The sequence below is a fragment of the Syngnathus floridae genome, chromosome 3 (assembly GCF_059516105.1).
Source record: "Syngnathus floridae isolate MCC-2025c chromosome 3, RoL_Sflo_1.0, whole genome shotgun sequence".
Taxonomy (NCBI): domain Eukaryota; kingdom Metazoa; phylum Chordata; class Actinopteri; order Syngnathiformes; family Syngnathidae; genus Syngnathus; species Syngnathus floridae.
In genome coordinates, this window is record NC_142415.1 from 15,506,337 (window position 1) to 15,533,570 (window position 27,234).

General features: G+C 40.9%; 1 protein-coding gene across 4 annotated transcripts in view; it reads left to right on the forward strand.

Moving 5' to 3' along the window:
* ush2a (Usher syndrome 2A (autosomal recessive, mild)) overlaps nucleotides 1-27,234 on the forward strand; it is a 120,360-nt gene that overhangs the window by 16,567 nt on the left and 76,559 nt on the right. For all 4 annotated transcript variants that reach the window (XM_088371582.1, XM_088371580.1, XM_088371581.1 and 1 more), the window contains 23 exons: nucleotides 3,808-4,003; nucleotides 4,366-4,496; nucleotides 4,634-4,841; nucleotides 7,301-7,584; nucleotides 7,948-8,173; nucleotides 8,241-8,378; nucleotides 8,435-8,615; nucleotides 9,211-9,374; nucleotides 9,489-9,647; nucleotides 9,723-9,951; nucleotides 10,072-10,195; nucleotides 10,296-10,443; nucleotides 11,976-12,257; nucleotides 13,347-13,522; nucleotides 13,606-13,753; nucleotides 16,956-17,062; nucleotides 17,421-17,544; nucleotides 22,581-22,711; nucleotides 24,773-24,899; nucleotides 25,545-25,646; nucleotides 25,899-26,087; nucleotides 26,310-26,440; nucleotides 26,518-26,797. In XM_088371582.1, the coding sequence (XP_088227708.1) occupies nucleotides 3,808-4,003; nucleotides 4,366-4,496; nucleotides 4,634-4,841; nucleotides 7,301-7,584; nucleotides 7,948-8,173; nucleotides 8,241-8,378; nucleotides 8,435-8,615; nucleotides 9,211-9,374; nucleotides 9,489-9,647; nucleotides 9,723-9,951; nucleotides 10,072-10,195; nucleotides 10,296-10,443; nucleotides 11,976-12,257; nucleotides 13,347-13,522; nucleotides 13,606-13,753; nucleotides 16,956-17,062; nucleotides 17,421-17,544; nucleotides 22,581-22,711; nucleotides 24,773-24,899; nucleotides 25,545-25,646; nucleotides 25,899-26,087; nucleotides 26,310-26,440; nucleotides 26,518-26,797 (3,985 nt within the window). The remainder of the gene's footprint in view (nucleotides 1-3,807; nucleotides 4,004-4,365; nucleotides 4,497-4,633; nucleotides 4,842-7,300; nucleotides 7,585-7,947; nucleotides 8,174-8,240; nucleotides 8,379-8,434; nucleotides 8,616-9,210; nucleotides 9,375-9,488; nucleotides 9,648-9,722; nucleotides 9,952-10,071; nucleotides 10,196-10,295; nucleotides 10,444-11,975; nucleotides 12,258-13,346; nucleotides 13,523-13,605; nucleotides 13,754-16,955; nucleotides 17,063-17,420; nucleotides 17,545-22,580; nucleotides 22,712-24,772; nucleotides 24,900-25,544; nucleotides 25,647-25,898; nucleotides 26,088-26,309; nucleotides 26,441-26,517; nucleotides 26,798-27,234) is intronic.

Below are 27,234 nucleotides of genomic sequence, written 5' to 3' on the forward strand. Positions count from 1 at the left end.
ACATCTGATGGATTCAGTCATATCTGAAAACTATATCATGTGTTGTGTTTCATATGGCACCATACCATATTATGCTGTAGGCCTGATTTGGCAAGATCCCTCCCCATAGCAAGATGCTTAAATGGCATGTTCACTCACGCTAATAGATTGCACGCACTGTTGACATCAGGTGTAAAAGTCTTGTGGTGCGCCATATTTGAAGACAATTTTGGGCCTTATGTAGCGCTGATGGTTTTGCACAATGGAAAAAAAAATGAGAGAGCTCTCCAAGTGCAAAATTAAATTTGAAGCGATGGCATAATAGTGTTAGTGGAAGAAGCAAAGAAAAAAAAATCATATTACTGAGAAATCTAATTTTGGGGATGCAATCTCCCTAAATGTTCCGAGCCCGTTTAAATGCCAGTGTCAAGTCAAATAGAAGTTGGCCGACCAGTGAATACAAAAAATTGCTAATTTATTGATCCAGAAGATTAATAAACTAATATGGCTGTTTTAATCTAACAGACATTTATAAGTGTTGTGTTTAGTTGAATTTGGCACTTTTCTGTTTGTGTTTGCATCTGTGGGTGATGGATATTGATAGGCTGTGACGTTAAGAAGGGCCGCCCGCAATCTCTGCTGCAAACATCTGCTTCAACAGCAGATTTGCACCTAGGCAGGGGTTAACTGGGTTAACTTTAGATACACACAACACGAGTGTGTGCACAAACACACACACACACTCTTGGGGCTCGACCTTTCCAGTGAGAGCGTGAAATTGGTCATGGCTTTTAGGATAAGATGAGTTGCCCCAGCAGATTATCGCACACTGATGCTGTGCACACACACACGCACACACGCACACATGCACAGATGCTTGTGACAGGCCATCTGAATGTCCACACATCCATTAGAGCAGGTTTCTCACTCAGCAGGTTTTTCCAGAACATTCCCAGGGAAAATACAATTTACAATATATTTTCCTTTCCTACATTTTGACTCAAGTGTATTCACTTATCTGCTTCAAACGATCCTATCCCAATAAGTAGAGAAGTGACATTACAAAAAGAGATTTTCTGAAATTGATATTACCCAGCATGCATCCATCCATCCATGCAGCACACAGTGTAGTGCTGTCAAGCCCTACAGCCAACAAACACTTCCAATCAATGACCTCTTCTACATTAGATACATCTGCTTGGTCCAAAGACATCTCCTCAGATTAGATAAGATAATCCTTTATTGATCCCCTAGAGGTAAATTCTGTGTAGTGGGTAAAGAAGACGCATGCAGATAAAGTTTACACAACAAATTAGAATAAAAGTATGTAATAAAAGTGTTATGTAGTATGGGCTAGAGGTGTTAGAAAATAAGAGCACCTCTCATTTAGCTACATAAAAGCATATAATAAACGGTATGGCTGTGCAGTTCTATTTCACGATATACTGCAACCTCTCTAAGGTAATGGCTCTGTAGCATTATAATCAAAATAGAGCTTCATTGTTGTAAGTATAGTAGAGGACATTATGTTTTTTGCTTCTCTTCTGCTAATGAACAAAAAAGAACACACCATGGCCTAAGTGTTCTCTTCATCATTTGTTATTGGTAAAACTCAGATCCATAAATTTTGTTGAAGTCATTTTTAGGACATAATGTGACACCTTTTGTTGTATAAATTGTTACTATTTGCAAGTGTGTGACGTGAAATTGTAGCAATTGTCAATAACATTGTGTAAATTAACTTTTTAAGAATTAATATTTCAGTCATGTAACAATTTGATATTTGCATTGCTTTATCTTATTTGTAGACATATCGACTAAAAGAGACTTTTAGAATTGATAACATATCAACTTTTTTCATCTGCCATATGTGGTTTGAAGGAAATGGAGCAGCGGCATCAAAATCTTTTGATATAAAGAAAAGAATGCAAGTGTGCACTCTTAACTCCCAAACACCAATCCCTCGACTAATTAGCAGGCTGCGAGAAAGGGAGCTTAATGCAACATTGAATAAAAAGAAAATGGGAGGGGGTCATCCCCGTTTTCATTTGCTATGGTAATATTTCCTGCTCACATACTCCATGTAGCTATGAGAACAAGTTGTTGGGGGACGCCTGAGATGAGGGGGAAGGAGAGAAGTGGGAAAGGCTGGGAAGATGGCTATGCTCAGGTTGAGGAGACGAAAGGGGCATGATAAGGGAGAGACTTGTAAACTGGCTACGTCTTGCTCTTGAACTCCTTCCCCGGTGGATGACGCCAAGAAAAGGAAGTTACTACACGAGCTGTCTCTTCAAAGTACAGAGAGGAAAGTACTTGGATTCACTTTGATGCAGTTGGAGGACATTGAGATGTACCAAGATGGACAGGGAGAAGAGATTTGGGCATGCACGAAACAGTGGCAGAATGTGAGCATGCATCGCACCCAATTTGTGTGAGTACAGGAGTGTCACTAAATGGTGGCTAGGGGTTGTCGCGGCCACCACTGTTAACTCTTGAGGATGATTACGATACCTCTGACTTTCGTGCTTTTTCCATTTGGATCCAGTATTATTTGATCCTTGATACACAATAGTCAATCCATTCTTCTGCAATCTCCAGCAACCCACCTGTCTCACCAAATTGTGGTCGTTTTCAACTCGGTCCATGAAAATTTGTATGAAGTCCATTGGATGAATATTCATAATTAATGCTTGAAACTAGCTTGCAGTCGATAGTCTTGTGCCCGAGACTGCATTGTACAAAATGTTCTAAGATTTAATATTCCTGAGGATCTAAGAGGTCCAGCCAACCCCTGATTGAGTAATAAGCTAAAACAAAGGCATCTCGAGAATTTTTTTGTTTGTCTTTCGTATTACCAATATATTCTCCCACTGCCCCACCTGTTTTTATTAAGCAAAACGACAAGCTATTCCTTTACCTCATTTCTGTTCACACCAGTTTGCTCTTGCCATTCTACATAATGGGGGCTACCCTACCCCCAATTTCCTCTCCGGTCCTCCCACAGTTCCCCTCCTCCGTCTGTCATAGCTAATAGGCCTAGTGCAGGTCTGCATGTGTCACATACGAGAGGAACTCCTGTGTTTTTTAATACATTTTTAATCCCCCCATTTGATGCCCCCCTTGTCCACCATAATTTGTACTGACTGCTGAACAAAATCAAAGGCCTTGTACTTGCTGTTTCTCGCCTCTGCTGCTGCACTCTGCAACAGAAAAATGCATTTTTTATTTCATACCCCCAACCCACCATGTGCCGCACACGTACACCTTGCTATGTTTATTTTGACATGAAAGTGTGCCTGTGAGAGAACGCTGGCTGTTGCAAGTCATTTCTCATTAACGTTCTGATTTCCCTGCGCTGTGTGAACGAGTCAATTTGTGTGTAAATGCCGAGGGCTTCCTATTATTAAGGATACAATATCTCATGATTATCTGTTCAGTTGTGTATTCCATCACGCTTTGTATTATGATTAACAAGGGCCGCAGATTTTTGTCTTCATTTTCCATCTCCTATTGTGTCTCGATCTTTGTGTTTTTAAAATGGGCGATATGTCACGGGACTGTTTTTATGAACTATGAGAAAAGGCCTTTGTCATTTACAATGTTTGATTTCATGCAGCCTTGTGTGTGGCCGGTGCGTTGACAAAATCATTGTTAGAATGTGGTTATTCAAAAAGCTTCTGAAAGGCCGGAAAATGACGATGCTTGTAGCTAGTAACTAATTGTTGTCAAGATTGTTCAACTGTAGAACAATTATGCGTGATAAATTAACTTTCTTTGTCCATTTTGGTAGTATGTGAAATACAAATATAATTCTATATCCTTTGCCAGTGCCAGCGTTGCGCATCCCTCTACAATGACAAACCCTTCCGGCCTGGTGATCAACTCCAACCAATGAACTGTCGGCCTTGTCAGTGCTACGGCCACGCCCACTCCTGTCATTACGAGGTCTGGGCTGATGATCAACCAAACGAACGATATCTCGGAGGGGGAGGAGTCTGTAACAACTGCATGCACAATACTACGGGTACTGTAATCGCCACATTTGCCAGAACAGTCTTAATTCATTTTTCGAAAATATGAATAATGGAAAAAAGTACTGGTACTTAACATCCTTTTGATGTTACATGTTTTAAGTAGCTATACCTTTCATTCATTGAATAGATTATTGGCAGTGCCTTGAAATTTCCTCCCACCTGCTTTATTGAGCTTTTGTACCTGTCCTCCATTTTTTTTTCATCCCTGCAAAGTCACTTTTACCACAACTGAGAGAAATCAAGTTGAAACATAAATAGTCTTAGTGACTCTCTTGATCTTTAAATGGTTTCTAGCTTGTCCCTTGATTTGATGGCTTTGTGCTTTTGCGCATTTTGTCCCTGTCTTGATTAGGTAGGAACTGTGAGCTGTGCGTAAGTGGATTTTTCAGGCTGGAGCAGTCAGATGCCACTTCAGTCCACGTGTGCCAGCCCTGTGAATGTCACACTGCTGGAACTGTCAATGGCAGCACTGAGTGTTTCCAGGTAACACATTTATTTGACCAGTGACAATTTCACTTGCCATGACTGATATGTAGTTGGATTGGGAATAAGAGTAAAAGTTGAATCAATATGTATTTTGCTTTTTTGTGCCATCACCCCCCTGCATTTCACACCTAAAGCTCGGAGGCCAGTGTCAGTGCAAGGCCTCTGTAGAGGGACGGCGCTGTGCGGATTGCTCACCTGGCTGGTATGGTCTTCAAGCTTCCAATCCAGAGGGCTGCACTCGCTGTAACTGCAGTGGCATGGGGACCGTCATCTCCTCCACGGGAAGTGTTGCCACCTGCAACCGGCATACAGGACAGTGTCAGTGCAAACTCCATGTGACAGGTACATTCGCAGCCATTACATTAGGTACACGTGAGTCATTTAATGAGACTGGAGGGGTATCTGTATGTTTTCCTATATGATGACCAGTCTTGAGCAGTCCCTGCCTCTCGCACAAAGTTATCTAGGACATAGCCTCCATGTAGTGATGTGAAAATGAAGCTTCAAATGTGCTTCATGAATTAGTTATTGTATTTTTTTACTTTTAGTCCAATGTTGAACAGAGTACCCTTTAGAGGACTGGAAAAATATAACTGGTTCATGAAGCAGCTTTGAAGCTTCATTTCCCATCACTATCGCCATGACATCAATGACCCTAATTAGAATAATGGCTGTAGCAAATGGATGCATGAACTTTGGTCAAAGTCTGAATCATCTAAGTCCTGAAATGTCAATACATCAACTGTCCCGTCATTGCCAGGCTAAAGCAGATAAACTGTGCGTGCCCTCAAAATAGGCATGTGTGTACCCGCTTTCATAAACATGCACATCCATAGCCCAAAGTGTTATGCCAGCCAAAATAAACAGGCTTTTCCGCCGGCGGTGCTCGCAGCCGTTATGCGTCTCTTTGTGATAAATACTTTCACTCTCTCCCCTGTGTGTCTTTGAAGAGCGCGCTCGTATGAAATGCAAAACCGGCCAGCACTCCTCAACTCAACGCAACGTGGTTATAGCTAAGCCTCGCTACCAAGGGCCCCCCTCGCTTGTGTGTGTGTGCGTGTGTTTGTTCAAAGTTGCTAATATGTGTAATGTCCGTTAAAGCGTATGTGAAAGGGGGAGCAAGCGGATGGGTTTATGCATTTTTTTTTTCCGGTATCAATTTTCTGCAAGTTTCCTTTCACACCCATGTGTGGGTGTGAATGCATTCCATCAAGGACTAAGCTGCTATTTAATTCTCTAATTCAATGCCAAGTTGATTAAAACAAACTGCCGCGGCCCCTTGTATTTCCCCCTCCCTCCCCCTCTTACAAGAGCTGGCCTTCCCTTTCTTCTGTCCTTGTTTGTTTGCTCGCTCCCACAGGTATTTTTCAGAAATGAGATTTGATTATGGCAATTTATTACCGCCAAGCTGATACTTTGAGCAGAGCGATGGCAGGCGCGGCGCGCTTCAGAGGGACGCCACTGGAATGTGTACAGGCGGGCACACACTCTTAGCGTGGTGCCAGGGTGCTCTGTGTGTATAATAGTGTTTGAAATGGTGATGCATGAGCCTGTTAACCAGCTGGCTACTGATAAAAGGCCTGGGTCAGATCCTTAAAATACACACACCCCTACAAAACCAGTGTCGTGCCTGTCTGCCTCACAGTCCAAAGCTCACAGGTTCGAATCCCGGTCCTACCCGGCTTGTTCTTGCCGTGCATGCCTTTTTCTTTCAACATTCAAGTAAAAACTCTAAACTGTCGTTAAGTGTGATTGGTTGCCTGAATCCATGGACACGACTTAATGGTTTTCTGATATAAGATTGTAGTCTTAAATTCTGTAATTATATTGTCATTTTATTGTGAGGGTCCGGTACCATGTAGTATATCATGATGCAATTCTTTACATTAACACCACGCACATAGTCGTAGTCACAATTTTTTAGTGGGTCTGTACTAGTATGAAATATGATCTATGGCAAGAAATACTCATATCTATAAAACCATTAAAGTGGGAGCACTGGGGGTAATGCCAAGTGTCTGCCACACACTTTGCAGAACAGAACACACACACACAACACACACACACACACACATTCACACCCAGCATATATGAACACAGGCTCCCTTCATAAAGGGCTGAGGGGACTGTGTTGCCCCCAGGCATCCATTTAGGGACAGATTGCCTGTCATGGAATACGTATGGCATATTCAAATAAGCACTGCTCACTCATACCACATATCACACTTTAACCAGCCCAGTTGTATTGCTACGGTAAAACCGCTTCTAGTACAATTCAGTCCTCTGCTATTAACTTATCATTTACACAATCTAAAAAAATAATTAATGAAGATGTGTTTTCTGTGTTTGGCTTAAGTGTTGCTACATAAGTACGTCAGATTGCCTCTTGAGATGTCAAACAGACCTCACCTCTTATTGTTTCCACCCCAAAGTGGTAGTAGATTGTAACAGAGTGTATTTATAGGTACCTCCATCCATCTTTGTATCCCTCCATCACCTTGCCCCCCCCCTCCTTCCATTCTTTGTAGTTCCTTAATTTATTTATTTTCCTGCTCAGTGAAATTAAGTGTTTGGCCTTAGGTAAGTGATCCATCATATGTAGAGGGCCCAGCCCTAATGATGGCAGTTTTATACACTCAAACACCATTTCTCTTGTTCTCACTTCCCCTCATAGTATATGCATGCACAAGTGAGGCAAATCAGAGCGCAACTCAGCCCCCCCCTTCTCACACACACACACACACACACACACACACACAGCTTTTTTGTAACGTCGCTCCTTTCCTCTGCTCTCCTCTTAGGTCTGTCATGCGACCGTTGTGAATTTGGTTTTTGGAACCTGTCCCATGCAGACGGCTGCGTTCCGTGTAATTGTGACCCCATGGGTTCCCTCAGCCCATTCTGTGAGCCTGAGGGGGGCCAATGTGAGTGTAAGCCCGGGGTGGGAGGTCAGCGCTGTGATTCATGTGGTCCTGGTTTGACTGGTTTGAGGCTGGAGGGAACATGCACCCCCTGCAACTGCTCAAAAGAAGGAACGCTACCTGGGACGGATTGTGATCCTCACACAGGCCGATGCGTGTGCAAGGCAAGTTAACATGTTTTCATTGTTCATTATTAATTATATCACACAAAATCACCATGTTGAGCAATCAAAAAGTCACAGCGGGCCACTGTTCGGCTTAATTAGGTTATTGTTGGAAAAACTTTGACTTTAGGACAAAGAATGTAGTTTTTTTTCTTTGTATCATTCCCACAGCCGTGTCCAGGCTCTCAACTGGTATCTGATCTGCCACAACATGACAAATAGCCTGAAACTGCTTCCCAGTCAGCACGATAGGAGATAAGACTATAAACAGGCTTATCATTGTCTTATGGTTGCCACACATGTTGGCATGTCGCTCCCGTGTTTGCATGAGATTTCATCTTTCTTATGCTTCTCTCCTTTTAGGAACACGTGGAAGGCCATCTTTGTGACACTTGTCGTCATGGTTACCACACCATGGAACGCCGAAATTCCCTGGGCTGTCTGCCGTGTGCGTGCGACATCAACGGCACCGCGCCGGAGGGAGTATGTGATATGCGGACTGGCCAGTGCCCATGCAGGGAGGGGGTCGAGGGCATGCAGTGCACCAACTGTGCCCCCAACTACTTTAACACAAGTTTAGATATCCAGAGTAAGAGATAATAATAATATGGTTTGCACGTGAAAGAGAAATTAATATTGTTTGACTGTCCTATCAGATGGCTCAGTCCAGGGTTGTGCTCCTTGCACATGTGACCCAAGAGGAACAGTGGCTGGCTCAGTGTGTGATAGCTCGACAGGACAGTGCATGTGCAAGCCAACACGCTATGGGAAAGACTGCAGCGCATGCCGACCAGGTGGGTGTGTTCGGCGACTATGATTTCAAACAAGAATGACGTTTTTTTTTTTTCAGGTTTCTACCTTTCTCCAGATCAGAGTATGTGTGTGGAGTGTGACTGCCATCCCATGGGGGCAGTACAACGCAAGTGTGAAAGCCAAACTGGCCAGTGTATGTGTGCCCATCCCTCGGTGGGAGGGCGGCGTTGTGATCGCTGTCAGGAGACCTTCTTTGGTTTCAACCCTGGTCTAGGAAGGTACACTAAGAAACACAATATTGATGATTTAGAAAGGTGATGCATAAGTGAGAAGGAACAAAACACTCAACTGTGTACGTGTGAAAGTGTGAGGCGGTTGGCCCGAAAATCACCCACTGCCCTGCCCTAGTGTGGGTAACACCATACGAGTGACCAAGACACACACACGATACTGTTAGTCACACATGCACACACATACTGACAAAGTGCAGTTTTTGTAAAACTCACTCACACAGTCAATCATGACATTTAAGTGTATTCAGTATATAGTAAAAATTCTACAGTATAACAAATTACATGTGATATTTGAAGGATTTTCAATTTATTTATATATTTTTTATGAATACTACAATGTAGTGCCATTAGAAACACCAAATTAGTTTTTGCCTTCATCATTTTGAATTGCATTATCAATCTTTAGACAAAATGTTTATCATATGATCAGCTTGTTAAATAATAAACGGGTGTCATAATCACGCAATATTTTTGTCTATTAACATATCATCCTGTGCAATACTTCTAATTTGTCAGTAAAAAGACGTGCTTTGATCTTCTTGCAAATCTTTTGAATTATGCCCTCCCGCTGTTTGTCCAGATGCCAACCATGTGCTTGTGACCCGGTGGGCAGTGTCAATGGTTCCTGTGATTCAGATTTAGGACTGTGTCAGTGTAAGCTGCTGGTTACTGGGGCCAAATGTGATGCGTGTCAACACGGAGCAAGCCTTTTACGTGCAGAGAACATCTATGGCTGTAGTAAAGGTCTGCTTTCCAAAACAAACACAAAACATACAAGTGCAGATTTCTGATTTTGTTTGACACAGTTCCTGTCTTGTCTATCAAATTTGATCTTGTGCTCTCTTTGTGTCCTTGCAGCCCCATCACAGCAACCTGCTCCTGTAGCTTTTGCTCTCAGCTTTTCTTCCATTAATCTGACTTGGCATCAGCCTGATTCCCCAAACTCCAACATCCTCAACTACACTCTCATAAGAGACGGGCAGCCCGTGCACAGCATACAGCGTCGCTATCCTTTCAGTAAGTGTAAACACACTGGATTCTATATTTCCAGTCATTTTGAAAGTCCTTGAACATCTCTCTTGTCATCTTAAGGTGCTGAATCATTCACGGACATCAACTTGTCTCCTTACACCAACTATTCCTACTGGCTAATTACGGCTAACGTAGCCGGTGAGACAGTTAGCGCCACTTCTTACTACCAAACTTTGGCCGCGCCACCTAAATTGGACCAGCTGAATTTCAATCTTGTGGGAAGACCCGGCCCTACCAGCGCCAGCTTTAGCTGGAGCTCTCCACTGAATAACACCGGCCCAGTGGAAAGGTATGGACGTGTCTCAGGAGCTAAAAAGATTTTGTCTCAATAATTTTATCCGTGAGGAAAATTAGAAGAAAAGGGATTGTCACTTAACCATATTTTTGTTTGTTGATTTGTCTTCCACAGGTTTGTGTTGTCCTCAATAGAATCATCTAGTGGAGCCGAGCCTGTCATCCACTACATAGGGTTATTGACTGAAGCAGTGGCAAGTGGCCTAAAAGCCTTCACTCAGTACACTGTCGCTTTAGAGGTGGGTCAGAAAACGGCTACTTTACAAAAACGTGCATTTTTATGGGTCTAGCAAGGATTTGTTTCAGCATTAAATGAGATGTTTCCCCTTCTCTTGAAAGGCGTGTTCATCTGGAGGCTGCACTTCCACTTCACCCTTGTCACTGCTGACAGCTGCTGCACCCCCACAAAACCAATCGCCACCCAAGGTCACTGCCACTGGACCTCACACCCTGTTTGCGTCATGGGAGCCACCCGTTCAGCCAAACGGTGAGTCATCGTCAACCAAACTACACAACTGTAAAGTTTCACGACTGCCTCGTGTACTGTTGAATCTATAGCGGTGACACAATCTCTCCATAAACGGACAGACTCTTAAAGTGTCTTTGACCTGAGGCAGAACCCGCTCAGGATGGCCATTGTAAAGCATGGAGATCTTTTTTCATTTTCTCATCTACTTTTAAAATTCACATTAACAACTTTACGCTGTGTAGTCTTGAGGCAATGAAGGTAGAATGAATTTCAACGCTTGGCAGTAGTCCAAAGTAGGTGCTGCACTAAAATGACTCCTAAATGCATACAAATCCAAACAGAAATAAAAAGGGAAAAGTCTTCTGTGACCACTTTCACTTATTGACATGCTGATTATTCTCATCAAGAACAACTCAACTGTGTTTGTCCCTCAATTCTTCCAAGTGCCCCCCCCCCCCCTTGCTCCGTTTAACAGGAATACACACAAGCGCAAGTGCCTTTGCTAAATCCAGAGGGCTTTGCGATGGCTCTAAGGCTCAGTGTCCTCCAAAGACAGGGGTTTTCACATCATATGTGTCTGTGTCTTTTCAGTCTTTCTCTGTTAATCTTTGTCATATATTACACCGAGTAGCATGCTGCCCTCACCTTTGTATCGGTTGCCATGAACGTAGTTTATTAAGACTTAACCTTAACCCTTTTAATGGTGTTCTTCTTAACCGGAGTCAAAGACTAGTCTGGTTGGGGAGGGACATTGAAAGCACCCACGCTCAGTTTATTTCTACAAAAAGTAGTAGCTTGTTTTCATTCTAATCTAGCTCCGTCATTTTCCTACTGCAATTCTATTGAGATCGGACAAGCGCGTGATTCCCCTATGAATGTAAAGCTGGCCATGTCAGGACAGGCCTTCACTATTGACTCTCTATGATAGCCTTACAGCATCAGCATTTGTTTAAAAAAAAAAAGTGATTTCATTTTGCTGCCACCAGTAGAAAAGAGTAGTAAGCATGCTTTGTGTTTCCATTCATTTTATAAAGTCTTTATGTATTAAATTGGAAGCTGAGGTAGGAAAAATTGGGCCTATTCCGAAAGTGCAATGGCAATAGAGTACAGAGTATTTGGAAAGAGTTGTTGGAGTCTTATTGTGCTGAGATCGATAATCTAGCAGTTTTGTCACGTGTCAGCGAGTGTTGTCGGTGTAAGAGATACCAGCACATAGCGAAAGGGGGTGGGAGAAAAAAAAATCATTCTGTCAGGGATGGTTAAGTATTCAGCAATAAAGTGTCTAGACAGGTTCAGGGTGCGGTGCAGTTATCCACAGCCTGCTTTTGAAGAGAAATAAAGTTCACGTTCATGCAACGTTACTCCCAACATGCTCCCTACCTACCTCACATCTGGCCCGCACTGTTAAAAGCTTGTTACGGGTTCAAGCCAGAGCCCGATGATGCAAAGCATTTTTTTTTTAATATCTCATACTACAACATTGAATCAATCAATAATGATGGCGGCATTTTAATCTACTCCACATAACCTTTTTAACTGCTCCTCTACAGGAGTTATCACAAGGTACGAGCTGTTTTTACGGGGGCCGGCGGAGTCTCACAGCCTGTCAACTCTGACTGGTGAAAAGAGAATCTTTGTCAGCACCGGGTGGCTGGATCCAAGCGCCCCGTTCCAAGCGCAGCTTGTCAACGGGAGCAGAGCTTTGCCCCCTGAGAGCAGCACCGTTGTGGCCGGCCTACAGGCCTTCTCCACCTATCAGATGAGAGTCGCTAGTGTCAATATGGCAGGAAGTGTCACGTCAGGGTGGAGCACCGCACGCACAGCGGAGGGAGGTTTGTATGCCCTTTCTGACCTGTTCACTCGTTTTCATTTATAAATTGTAAACCTGTATTATAAAAAGAAGAAAAGTCACACGGTTGATGTATTATTAATGTAAATTATTGTATGTGTATATTTTGAATATTTACCATTAATATCCATTGGACTCATTTAAGGTTTAATGCACATTATTTTCCTTTTTTCCACCCACACAAGCTCAGAGCTTTGCTGATAAGGTAACCTCAGCAACATATTAGGTATATTTTCCATTTGACTGAAATGAAAAAGTAGTCATTGAAGTCTTAAAATGACCAAAATAGATGTTTTTTAACAATAAAAATCAAACAAGTATTAGAATTACAATTACGAAAACGTTTTATATGTTTAAAAAGAAACTTGTAATTTCAAGAGAAATAAAATGATAAACTCCTAATATGAGATTAAAAAAAAAAAAAAAAAATCTTTTGAAGTAACACTGTGACTGTGTAATTGTTTTTAAATCTTATTCCGTTCTTATTCTCTTCTTTTTTTATTTCTATGTTTTATAACATTGAAAATAAATACATGTTTGAGGGATAAAATTGCAGTGTAGCTCATCATCTAACATTCAGCAATTATCTATATTTGGCTGTGGCAGCATTTTCTCATTCACTACACTTGTAATGAAACGGAACGTGGTGTGTAAAAGCTCACCGGTAAAAATGACCCGCTTTCAACAGACGCAATAAAATCCGATTTTTATTTAAAAATAACACAACAGACTGTTAGACATAATGTGAGTGAGAACGAGGGAAATGAGGGAAGAAATGAAAAATATGTCCGTGTGTGTGTGCGTGTGCGTGTGCGTGGGGGGTTCAATGTGTGCTTTCTTAGGGGGGTACTCATTAAGGTATTTGAATTTCAAAGAGATGATATGGCTCATTAAGACTAAATGATTGCCCCCCAACATCACTCTGGGTAAAACGCATACGATAACATCATTTAAATGTGCTGTGTGTGTCACTGAATCTGTGCGCACATGTATACATGCTAGGCTATATTCCAAAACCGCTTTGTGACTGTTATCAGTCGGATCAACAATTTAAAGCCACTTATGTGTTTAGTTCCAGAGTTGATGGCTCCTCCGGATGTGACTGCGCTCTCCTCCACCAGTCTTAAAGTCACATGGAATACTTCTGAAGGTCATGGGGTCATTGCCAGAGGGCAGGTGATAGAATATCATGTCAATTTGCTGACGGAACAGACCAACAACACTTATGCTCCTCCAGTTGTCAGCCAGGTTAGTATTTCTATTCACTTTTATGTGAAGGTCTCTTGAAATAAATAATAAAATAGTCTTTTTTTTTTTCGTTTTCCTTGAAGGTCCTGCAGCGGTTTGGAGCCTCGGCCCAGCCCCTTTACATAGCAAAAGGATTGAAGCCTTACCATGTGTACAACTTTACTGTGACACTCTGCACAAAGAAAGGCTGCATTACTAGTCTTGCGAGATCTGGACAGACACATCCAGCAGGTAACACCCTAAACGTGCTTGTTTTCTTTTTCAAGAGTCAATACTGCATGTGCTGCTTTGTATTGCAGCAATATAGTTGGCACTGAGTGGATAATTATTTATTACAGTCATACTCATTATATTAGGTTGAACGGAATATGCAAAATACGTGATGTTCACCTATCGCCAGCTGAGGAAACACAGTCAGTCCTAGCGGTAGGCAGATGTATTGCACACTTAAGCTTAAAATACACCTTAAAAATACATTTGCATTCATGTTCCTTTTCAACTTTATTTTGCCATATTCACAAACTCCATTTGTCATTTCTGTCTTTTAAAAAAATGGAACACGGTTGCAGAGAAACATGAATCAATCTTCATGAGAGTGTGTGCATTTATGTGTTTTATTTTTTTTGTAGTGTTGATCCCACCACATACTTTTCCATCTGTTCACTCTGGATAGTACTACTTTTACTCCTCATTATATTTTTTGTTGTTGTGTTGTTTATCGTTTTGGGTGAGTAGACAGTGGGTGGATGGTCGAGGCGGACAAAAACATGCTTTTGTCTATAAATAGTAGCTCGGGGAGTTCAGCCTTTGAATGTAGTCTTAACAGCTACTACATCTGTCGACATAGCCATGTTTTCAGTCCATTCGATTCTTAAAAAGTCCTTCCTCTGCTTATGATGATGAATGATCCGTCGTATTGTAATCGGTGGACTTTTTAAATGTATTTTTAATGGCTACATCTGTTGACACAGCTCCAATGTTTGTTTTAAGCGATTCCAAAGACTTCTCTTGACTGTAATACAGTACAATACAATATGGCTTATTGTACCCAGTTGACTTTTTGAATGTATTTTTAACAGCCACATCTGTTGCCTCCATTTTGTTTCATCCAACGCCAAAGATGTCCCTTGTTTCAACTCTAAGAAATGATAGCGACATATGCCGTTTGCTAGTTTTTTTTTTTTTTTTGCATCTAAAACAATTTGCATAGCATGCATTATACGGTGTATCACTTTATTCTTGGTAGTTTAAAACTGCAATCATGAGGTTCCTCCACAAATGTCAATATTTAGATTATTCCAATATTAGTTGTGTGTTTTTTTCCCTGTAAAAGGTACATACAACTTCTCAGTATTGTTTTAAATAGAGTATAAAAAGTCTCCACCCCCCTGTTCAAATGCTATGTTTTTGGAATATAAAAAAATTGAAATCACCATATATTATCTTCAACTTTGGTTGAAATACAAATTTGTAATGTTCCACGCTCCGGGCATTTCGTTTCAAATGGAAACCTCTTGCATGTTTGGTTCAAAATCTCTTTTAATCATGTTAACATAATCAAATGCAACATAATGTTGTGTACTAAAGGAAACTATGGAGAAATTCCACAAAACGCATTAAGTGGTACATTAAGCGCAACTGCTAGTAAGGTGCACTTGAGTGTGTTACTGATGCACTAATAAATCTAGCATACATACGAGTGGGCCATTAGAGGCTGCTACCATCTGTTGTAAGTGAGCAGGCAGCATCTGCAAAACCAGCGGAGCTACAAGTAAGCACATGACCAAACATTAGCGTGCACGCTGAGACAGATGCAAACTGTCCATATGTGTTGAAGCATTTGCAATTGTTTCCATGCGCACGTCTCTCCGGTAACTTATCGATCACGACGTAAAGTGGGTGGCTAATCAGGGGCTGATGGTGATGTTTTATGTATTCTACAGCTATAAAGACTTGTTCTACAAGACACACACACACGCGGAGACTCACACACATACATACTCACACTGTAGCACCACTCAACAGAACAGGGACTTTATTGATTTCCGCATAATTGGCCTAAGGCCCTTCTTGAGGGGAGAAATATGCATGGTAAGCGATGACCATGTCAATAAGTTGCGTGCTTGTGTGTGTGGTGTAACGGCGCGCTTAAGAGCCTGTTAAGACATGTCACAAGCTGCAAAAACAGAAAAGTCCAACATGCACTTTGGCTCCCGGGAGCTGCTCCACAATTTGGCTACTTCATTACAATCTCGGCAGCTAAAATTAACCTTTCTGCTGGACTCTTAACCTTGCCTTTGTAGGGATGTGTGTTTGAGGCTACGCCTGTGAGGTAAATGTGTAATTTTGTATTTTAGTTTTATTACAGCGAGTTAAAGCAATACCTGCAAGTGTGTGTGTGTGCAGGAGACAATGTCCCTAATGTCACCATAGCTCAATTTCAATAGACTGGTAAGCTATTGATTGGCAGTAATTTATGGTTTGATGTGCCAAGATGAGAAGCTGTCCACTCCCCTTTTAAGAGCTCTATTAGAAGTCGCAGCGAAGATGGCCGCACGCGTGTGTCACGAAGAGTTAATTTACGCCCACCAAAAACCATTTAGACCATTAGAGGGAGACACACACTCCGAGAAACACAAGAATGAACAGACACTTAATACACACACATCCGTACACGATTCCGTCACTGGCCGTTTCTGCTCTCCATTCTTAAATATATCACTGCACAACATGGCAACCGGTCTCAGCGTGATTTATTTAGAATACATATTGAAGCCACGGTTCTGGTAGCACCCGGTGTGTTTCAAAGAGACATTTAATTCAACATCTAAAGGAAGGGAATTAAATTGACCCTCCGCTAAATGAAATTGTGACGTTTGCTAACTGTATCATTGTATACTATAAATAACAATCAGGATACTTTATGTAAATCAATCAACTTTTACTAATACCTACCTAGTTTTTATCAGGCTTCTCTGTAGGTATAGCATACTAATAAAAAGTCTTAATATAATAATATAATGAAATTTTCTTACAAAATATATATAATATAGTATGTAATTCTGATCGGGCATCTGGGGAACCAATGTGTTTGTGACGTCCAATTAAGGACTTTGACAAATTTTTCAAAACGAGGTAGTATACAAAATGCACTCTGAGGATTCAACATGAAGTACAGTTTACCAGTTTTGATTGAAAGTATATTGATTTATGTATTTGTACCATATCGTTCTGACTATAAAATTTAGCCCTCATGGTGCTAAAGCCGGGAATGAGAATATTCCATATGTTGCGTAATTGGCATTCATATCATAACGTGCATTTATTTTTTAACTCAACAGCAGATATTATTTAATCAATTAAATAAGCATGTTTAGTTTTAGCAATTGGAAAGTGAGCATCCCCCCCCCCTTTTTTTTTTTTTTTTTTGCAGCTCCAACAGGATTGTCTGCACCTCGACTATTCTCAGTCAACGAAAGTACCATTGAGATAGACTGGAATGTCCCAACTCAACTCAATGGACCACCCCCTATGTACCAGGTATGTAAACAAGTCAATGGCGGTTTTTGCAGATGCGCACCCCAGAATAATCTTGGGAAAGAGTTGTGCATAACAAGAGGGACAATGTGTCTGTCTTTATAACTAGCATGACATTCCAGGTGAGTCTCCAGTGGCTTTCAATCCATCCAGTGCAAACATGCACTTAGTCAACACGAACTTTGGTCGTCAAAGGTCACCATCACGGCAGCCTCATGAAACACATCTTTTTTTCCAATGGCTCAGTTATTCATGAGCCAATTATGACGATTTGAAATCTACGTCTAATAGGCTGGAATGGAGATTGTTTCTCCGGTAGAAGTATTGTTGTAGTCATTCAGTCATACTTTTTTTTTCCCAGGTGGAGAGGACAGACGTGTCTCTTTCTAACCCTCAAGGTCCTCTCATCAGAGGCACCAGGTTCTCTGGCAGTGGTTACTACCAGTTTCCTCGTGATACCTTGCCTGTGAACACCGACTTCACTGGTAAGAAGTCACATTCTGATTCACGCAAGAGGGCTGAGTAAACGCAACATGGTTCCAGTGACACAATTTGATGTATTTTACATCTCAAGATCTACGAACTAAATTATATTTTTATAATTATATTTTTTAATTTTATTGTTTTTATTTATGACTAATTACTCTGCATTAACGGAGTCTTCTCGTGACAATTCTTTAGGATGACTTCTGCAGTCATCTTAAAGGACAATTATCTTTCTGTTTACCAGCATCATTAGAGGGTTGAGCTGCTCAGCCAAACATGTTCTGCTTCATCTGAGAACATCAGCCAGTCTGACGCTCATAATTAATGACTGCTGATACTAATCAGTGCGATTTGAGCGACAAAAGCTCTTCTCTGCCATCCGAAGCTTGTTAGTTGGCCCGCTTGTATCGTAACTTCATTGTATGTGTTTCATATTTTTAAAGCGGGAACGGGTATTTCACAAAATGTACTTAATCGACTTTAAGAAAAATTTGTGATCATTCCAACTTGTCTCAATTGCTTCACGATGCAAAACCTCGTCAACTGGTCACAATGGGATTACGATTCAATTCGATGTGGTACAGCTGTCGCAACATGTAGAAGCTACCCAAAGCCCAAACTAACCAAGTTGATTAAATTAAAACCAAATATCAGCAACGTCAAAATCACTGACATATATTTGGTGTACATCTCTCATAAAAGAGAATTGAATACGTATCTCGATACCCGATGTGTGATACGATTCAAGGATGCACAGATACCCCGTCATTGGCCTTCGGCCTTTTTGTAGTGAACACTCAAAGCCATGTTATTTTTATTTTGTCCCACCCATGCATCTTGATCACAAAGAAAACTTATTCTCTCTGAGTGGAATCCTTTCTTCTCCTCCAATCTTCTTCTTCATAAAAGGTAATGGATCAGACAATCACTTTCAGACCGGATCTATTGTAGACCATCAATGTGTCAGCAGTCCTCAAACCATCACCCTCTTCCAACCATCAATACTAATAGCATCATCTACAGACAATTATTCCCATCGAAGCGCACGGAACAGCGAACAAATCAAAGCCAAATTGGATTATGAATGTAATGCAGTGTAATGCCCCCTCGAGAGTCAATTGATCACAGAGGAGAGAGTCGTCAATCGTTGATGCCTTGCGGAAACCAAGCAACTTTGTGCACCAACAATTGTCACATTTGGATTCCGTTACACTGGATCGTCTTTTTAATGCTTCTACATACAAAACTCACGTCCCATTTGGTAGGCACCTTGGAGCTATTATTAATATTATTGAATCAGCAATAGTTTTTTCTTATACTATTCATAGTCTCTGATCGCCTTTCCAAATCTGTCAATTAAAGGTACATTTGCAAGGATGCAAAATCTTTGTTGAAAAGCATTAAGTATCCACTCTTTACATCTGTACGCCCATGTCTGACCTTTGACCTTGTGTTATGGCCTCCAAATGATTATTTTTGTTCAGAGTAGGTTGCTTTTATTGTGATTGGACAGCACACTTCCATAAAAAGATTTTCTTTTTTTCAATTGTGATTAACGACGTCTCTTAATCCTGAACGAATCCGGGGTACTTAAGGTTACTATGTACCACACTGAATCTTACTTTAGCTAAAAGAGGATTATAAGTATATGCAATTAGTGCACTGATATGAATACCCACTAAGTGCTTGTTTCCATAAATGCATGTTAGTCCATTCATCTTTTCTATGATGCGTCTCTACATAAAATTCCCATGATGTGACTCCCGACTTTTATCGTTGAAGGAATATGTGTGGAATACATTACACTGAAAGAAATAATGGATTTAAATGGACACCGGCTCTAAAACAGATTATGCAGTTCTCTCTCCTCATTTGTATTTCTTTGGTATTGGAGCCTGAAAGGGGCTGATTTTAATGCATCCTCATATTTCAACTAATCCAGATGTATTTCTTCAGCCTTCATTAAATGAAGAGAAATGAAACATCACAAACAGTGGTTAGGCCCGCCCCCCCAAAAAAAGAACGAGTGGATGCTGGAACAAATAGACTTGGCTCGTTTCCAGTCACGTTTAATTCAGTACGGTCTTGCAGCACCACTGGAGTGACTGAGCAGGAAAGAGGGAAATGTTAAATGATACAAATTATTTTTCCCTAATTAATATGATTGATTGCCAGGCATTGATGTTGAGAGGAGAGGGGAGAAATGTGTGAAAGGAAAGTTTGCACAGACATCATTAGTTTTTCCCCATTTAAAGATTAATCAGAAGAGGCTGGGCTCTTTAATTCTGTCATTTGTATATTTAATGGGCTGCAGCAGAATCTATGGGTGTAATTAGCTAGCTGCCGCGCTCTCATTAATACGCCAAGCTCTGATTAATGCCAGCAGAGAGCTAACATGACTGGAGTTATTCAGGTTATGTTGGCTAGATGATTACACACAACCTCGTCCGTTTACCGAGACAGAGAGAGCAGAAATATTTAACAACACGGGCAACAATAGGACCAACTCAATAACTGAATCAAAACAGTTTGATATATTAAAATCTAAGATTGATCATGAAGTATTATAGAAATATTGTGATGATCTCTAATAACATTTGTCTCCTTTTTGGGGTTCATTTTGTAATGTGTGAACACAGTCACTGAATCGGAATCACTATTTTTACAACACACAAAGAAAATTATGTCCGGTATGGTTTGGTGTGATGCACTTTTGCTTTACATGGATTTTTAATTGCGACCAAAGGAAGTGAATTATATGTGGTAGATAAATGGTAAAATGCTAAATCTACTGCACTTAAATACCGTCCTAAGTGCTTTGCAAATCAAAACTGGGGTTCAGTGTCTTGCCCAAGGACACCTGAACAGCGGACAGTCAACTTGTGACCCTTTGGTGACTGACTGCCATCCTCTACCAAATGAGGCACACACAAAAGTGTGAAAGCACCCTTAAATGCAGCGCTCCCAGATACTTTTGACAAGACTCTGATAAGTCTTTTCCAATTAGCCGAATCCTTGTCCAAAATGCTTCAGCTGATTTGTGTGTGTGTGCGTTTGTGTGTGTCGCGCCTGTCATGATGCGTGCTCAGGTCTGTTTGTTGATGGCTCCAAAGTGGTTGTCAGTGTGAAGTAGCACAAGTCCTGGGGGGGAATCCCAGGGAAGTAATGCTGAGCACGAGCAGAGTGTTACTTAGCCGCTGTACACTTGGACCTTCCTGAGCATGTGTTGACAGTCTGTCCCTCCCGAGCAGATAAACACAATCAGTTGAAAACATAAAAAAAAAAAAAAAAATGCTTTATTGTTATGACAAAAGCCAATAAAGGATATTTAATTTGAGTGAGGGCAAATTGGTTTGTTTATTATTTGTAATAATAATACTCTGTCAATATCTCTACAAAGGAAGTTTTTTTGGGCAAGGTTGTGCAGAGACAGAGGTCTATTGATTGTCCTATTAATCTGAAAGAAAGAGAAAGTTTTCCAACAAGTAGTACAGTGGACGCAGCCCATATTGTGGTTCATTTATATAAGCATTTTTAAGGTGGGATGGGGTAGTGGGGCTATCCTCGATTAGTCGCGAGAGAAAATAGTAGATGTTCACGTTTAGTGACATTGCAAAAATAAAGTTGGAAAATTATATGTTCTGCATTCGTGTCACTTTAATTCAGACAACAACTATCTTTACATACAGGTAGTATATAGTACATTGATAAAAAAATGAAATGCAAACAAAGGAAAAATATATCAATATACTGTACGTATATATGGAAGACGGAGTGAGTAATGCCAAAGAGGTCAAGAAGAAAAGGGGGAAGGTTAAAAGCAAGGGGAAGAGATCAGGAGAGTGTCAGCCAAGAGAAGGTTAAAGGGGGCTAATGTAATGTCAGATATCTGTCATGACTTCACTCTTCTTTGCACTGACAAGGTCAGCAATGTAAATGACATGCTTGCTTGATGTACATACACAACGCATGTTTGAATGGAAGGAATTTTTGATTATGTCTTCGATGCATGTTGTGCACTCTATATACCGTACATGTGCTTATAAAACATTCAAGAGAGAAACAAATCAGTCACAGTCAGCACAATTTTATTTTTATCTTTAAATGACGTATTGTGTCATGTAACTGGTTGGTAATTTCATTTTTCAATGGTATAAAACCACGCAACGCTGTAGCCTGTGAGAAAATGTTCCTTTTCAGAAAAGTGTTCTAATCTATCTGGAAATGGTTAATCTGCGCTCATCTTGACTAGTCCATGTAACTGTTTGACTTTGCCGCATGCTAAGTGAATCCACTCTTAATTATTTTGCTAAGAGCGGCTCGTGTTGAACCCTGAACATTTTGCATTTAACTCTTGAGCTCTTCCCACACTTGCATTCCCTACAGAGAGAAACACACACACGTTTGGAGACGCACCCATGAAACTTTAGACCTAGTCGAGGATTAAAATTCAATCTCAGATCCTTTGGTACATGACAGCGCAGCATGCTGGTAGATTCCTGTGTGTGAAGAAGATTTTTTTGGAGTAGGTTTTGGGCATTAGTGAGGAACTGGACATGTACTGGATTCAAAATCACTCAAGATTTTTGTTGGGGTAACAACAAACAGTATTAAGAGAAAACAATTCAGAACAGTTTGGTTCCAAAGCAAACTTGTTGGGTTTCACTTTCTGCGCAAGCACTGTGAAGGAGAGGATGACGATGAAAAGTAATGTGATGCATTTGACGTGGGGAGGAAAAGCCAAATATCTTAAGAGGATTTTGGTTTCATAGATAAAAGCAAGAGATTACAAGTGAGATCTGTTAAAATAGTGGAATCAAGTCCGTCCTCTGAGGCTCGTCCTCCGAGCTTCGTGTTTTCCCAAAGTATCTTAGTGCTAAGATTATCCTCGACAGTTGGCTTATAGAGAAAATGAAGTCCGCTTAGAGCTTTGGTGTAATTGGGATAACGTGAACTTGATGGAGATGTAACGAGAAATATAAATGAATGTCTTTGTTTCCTTTTATCACAAAATTCTCATTTTACTTTTTTTCAGGTGTTGAGTTGAGTTTCAAGACTCACTCTCCAGATGGCTTGCTGCTCTGTGCCCTGTCTCCTGGACGTCAGGAAGAATTTCTGGCTATTCAGATTAAAAATGGACGCCCCTACTTTTTGTTTGACCCTCAGGTATGGACACTCCAAATGTTTCACCATTAGTCACATAAGTAATAATAATATTTGTATTGGTGTTCATTTAAGCCAGTTTTTCATCATTTCAAATCTAATTCTGCTCACTTGACATATTTGCACACCTTTTTTTTCTAATTCACCTCCTCTTCAGTCTTCCCCTCTCTTTTTGTCTTTTCTTCCCTCGCCTGCTCTCATCTTATAAATGTGATCTGTAGCCCCGCTCATTGCGTTCTGTCAGGGAGATGGAGCGAGAGTGGGGGGGCGAAAAAAACTTTAAAAGTGTGTCAACGTTTGAATTGGACTGCAATTAACTCATTCCCTGCAGTCACCACGCGTGAATACCAATTGCAAGCTAATTAAGCTTTGCACCCTTGCGCGCACGCACGCACACACACACACACACACACACACGCACACACACGCACACACACACACACACACACAGCAGCAGCCTCTCTTCCCTTATCCGTCCTTACAGACACATGTAGAGGGGTTGAAGAGTCAATGATTCGGATGATGAAAGCAATGATAGCAGATGATTGCACGTATTTCCATGTGGTGACCATCTAATTAGGCTCTCAAACAAAAAACATGCATACAAGCCCATACAGTATATGCCATCCTCATCCGTATCCAAATGTCTTAATCAAATTGAAGCTTAAGTGTTAGTTATATGCTGCTGCATGATTAAGCGTGTGTGTGTGTGTTTTCAGCAACTCAGCTGACTCTTTTGTTTCGGGTTAGTTTGGGATAATTAATAGTGGGCTAGTCTCACGGTTTATTGGTGTTCCCCTAGATACATCCAGCCTGGCCCATTACTTTTCCCGATTAGCCTGTTGCGCTAGGCTAATGGGATTACTAGTGCACGGTGTGTAATTTAGCATGACGCAGGCAAGTGATATGATTACAAAGGGCCTACATGACAAACATGGCGGACTACAAAATATGAAATGCCTGCTTAGTGTGTTTTGGCTGTCTCCCTCTTCTTCTTTATTTTTTTATCGTAAGAAAAACACTCGTGTATCATCAACACAATTTAGGAAAAGTAATACAGTGTCCTGATAAATGTTGAGTAAAATCGGTGCTAGTTTTATCAGGAGATTAACGCAACAAATGGCAATGACTGCTTTGGTGAGCACTAATTTCAACGTGTTTCATGTTTGCAGGTTTTTTTTAATTGATTTCTTTAGAAGCCTTCTAAAAGATGACTTTTGATGTTCTAAGCTGTTATTTATTGTCTGTTTTTGATTATGATACAAACAGTGGATTAAAACTGGGTGTGATTTTAAACAATTGATCTTTCTGCTTTGTGATTTCACATTCTAATATTTTAGGCCTTAATCTATCAATCACATAGAGCTCGGCCCGTAGCGCAGTTAATTCTCGTAATGACTTACTCAAGGGCACCACCAGTGAGTTGTTTAGCATTTGTTGAGTATTTAATTGGCATGAATTTGGTCCGGTTGTGTGTCCCATTAAAAGAGTGAGGATGAGGCAGAGCACCTTTTGCCCCGCTGTCTTGTTAAGAAGAGCCAGCTAGCATTGCTTGTAAAGATGCCAGAGGCTGATATACTTTGGCATTCATACATTTATTGATCCCATCATTAAATCTTCATCACTGTTTGTGTGGTGCCTCTGTGCTGTCACTGACTTTTTGTGAGCATTTACTGATCTGGTGCTCATGTTTTACTACGTTACTTGTCTGGAACTTACTAAAAGCTGATCACAACAATGATGTCAGACTTAATGGAGACATTTGTCTTCAGGCTCACTGGAGTGCGCTTATGGTGATTTTACATGAACGAGTGCTGTGTACTATTGCCTGGATACACAAGTAATAGAAGACCTTAGATTGGTCCAGTCTGTAGTTTTGATTCACTCAACAATCACCATTTCAATAAAACTCTCGTGTTGCTAACTGTGTGTCGCTAATGAGCCAAGGAGCTAGCTAGCAGCGAGATTCCTGATTAACTCCTGATTTCTCCGATAAAGTGTCTAAACAATCCTTTTACTTTTCATCTTCTTATTGGATTCCACATTGTTGTATTTTTAATGTAGGGCTCAGTCGTGGCTGTGAGCGCACAAGGGGACGGAGAACGCCGCTACAACGATGGAAAATGGCACCACATCATTGCAACAAGGCGAGGGGCCGTGGGAACAATCGTTGTGAACAATCAATACAGAGGTAGCACATTCATACCGACATGTATCGCCTGCTTGCGTGGGTGTGGAAGTGTTAACGCGAGAGTCCACGCATGCAAGTCTGTTAATGTAAATTGTGTGGGATGTTGAAGTAATTGTGTGTGTGTGTGTGTCTGCTTCATTGTGTGTACACTTTCTAGTTGTTAAGGTATTAAGCAGGTTAATCCCAGATGCTCTTTGAGGAAAGTACTGTTTAAAACGCACACGTATAGACACCCGCACGCACGCACGCACGCACACACACACACACACACCTACTGAACCTTCTATGCCAGAGCAGCTGGTTAGTGTATAGCATGCTATCACTTTCATTTAGATTTATTTTAATCAATTAAATTAGAAGTATATTTAGAGCAGAGAATTCCATAGTAACTCAATTGCATATCAATCTTCACTAAGTATTTGGAACCCAGTAAAAGTGTGATAGTTATTTAACGATGATGTATCAACACATTATCATAAGAGAAAACGATATGATCGATGATGATTTCCATACGTTGTTCCATTGGTAATACCTTCAATGCAGTTAATGTGCTGTTTAAAAAACATTTTAATCTTTTTATATGTGTTACCCTCACCCCTCAGTTCTTCCCAAAATATGTATACCCTCACACATGTGCTCTACCAGGTAGTTCTTCAGCCTCCAGTGGCAGCACGATAATTGGTGAGAATACAGGAGTGTTCATTGGAGGACTGCCAAAAGAGTTTGCTCTGCGGCGAAAAGATTCAGGTGAGTCAAACTCCATCTTCTATTGGCATATGAATGAAATTAGCTGACATTTTGGGGGGGGGATAATTCTAAAGGCTTTTTCTGATGTAATTGTCTCCTTGGAAACATCTGGTCATTCTAAGGTCAAGAATTTAATTGAATTGTGTCTGCACTTTGGATGCATATTTTAAGCATAGAACCAACGTTGTAAAAACCTTTTAAGACTGACGGTTCGAGATTTTTTTTTTTTCTGTTCTTGTCTGTGCCCACCAGGGTCTGCCCGGCTGATGCGACAGGGTTTCTCTGGTTGCCTGAGAGACCTGCGTTTCAAGATGACTGACAGCCCCTCGGAGCAGTGGAGATCTCTGGACTGGACAAAAGCCACAAATAAAATGTCAGCCTATGAAAGCTGGGAGGGATGCCCCATTCATACTGTGGAGGGAGCCCATTTTCTGGGTCATGGTAGGACAAACTTGATTGTTGTTGATAATGGTACAGATTTCTAGCTTGAGTGATGTTATTGTACTTGTCATTTTAATGCTTAGGGAAGCTGAGATTTGCAAGTCGGGAGTATATTAAGTGGGGATCATCAATCACATTTAATTCATCAAGTTTTGGATCTGCTCCCTTGCTGACTACTTAGCGTAGCTACTTATGTTCAATGCTCTTCCCTTTTGTGTTTAGGTTACCTGGAGTTAAATAGAGATGTGTTTAGTGGAGGAAAGGACTTTGACATTTCATTGGAGTTCAGAACAGATCAACTGAATGCACTTTTGCTCTTTACATACAACACAAAGACAGATGACTATATGCTGGTAAGTTTTTGAAAGAAAAGATCAGATTGTTATACAATGGACAACATTGTGATAGTTCTGTTGATGCATGCATTTAGGTGGAGCTGAAGAGCGGTCTCCTGTCATTCCTTCTTTCCACCGGAGGTCACGTTACCGAGCTTAGCATGTGGGCGGGGCTTAGCTACTGCGATGGAGACTGGAAGCAGCTTTCCTTGGCGAAACACAGCTCGCTCATCTCTGCCGCTGTCGATGACTGGGCAGAGGAGACGAGGGAAGCGGGAACGGCGGGGAGGCTTCAGGTTGACTCACCGTTATACGTGGGTGGGGTACCCCCTCAACTCAAACACAGGGCTCTGGACATCCATAGTCACAGACATGGTGAGATATGTATGTCCAAAAGAATCAGCCAAATTTGATCACAATCATTTAATTATATTGGGGTCTCTTTCTAAATTGTGATTATATTTTTATTTATTTTTTATTTATTTATTTTTTTTACATGATGCATAAGGGAGACCTGTAGAACTTAGTAATTATAAGAGTCATGTCAAAAATATGAAACAGTAATGCTCATACAGGCATTAATTTACCGATACATATGACCCAAATTATGAACTTTTTGAGATCTGAACAGTTGTTCGGATGATTTCTTTCTTTTTTTTTTTTTTTTGCAATGACATGATAAGATATTTTTTTGTATTATGTGTCTGGTTACAAAGTGAATGTGTGCAACTCATATCACTGTACAATATTATTGTGTTGTTAAACTGCATACATCTAAATAAGGTGAGTCAGTGAAGTTCTAGGCCGTTATT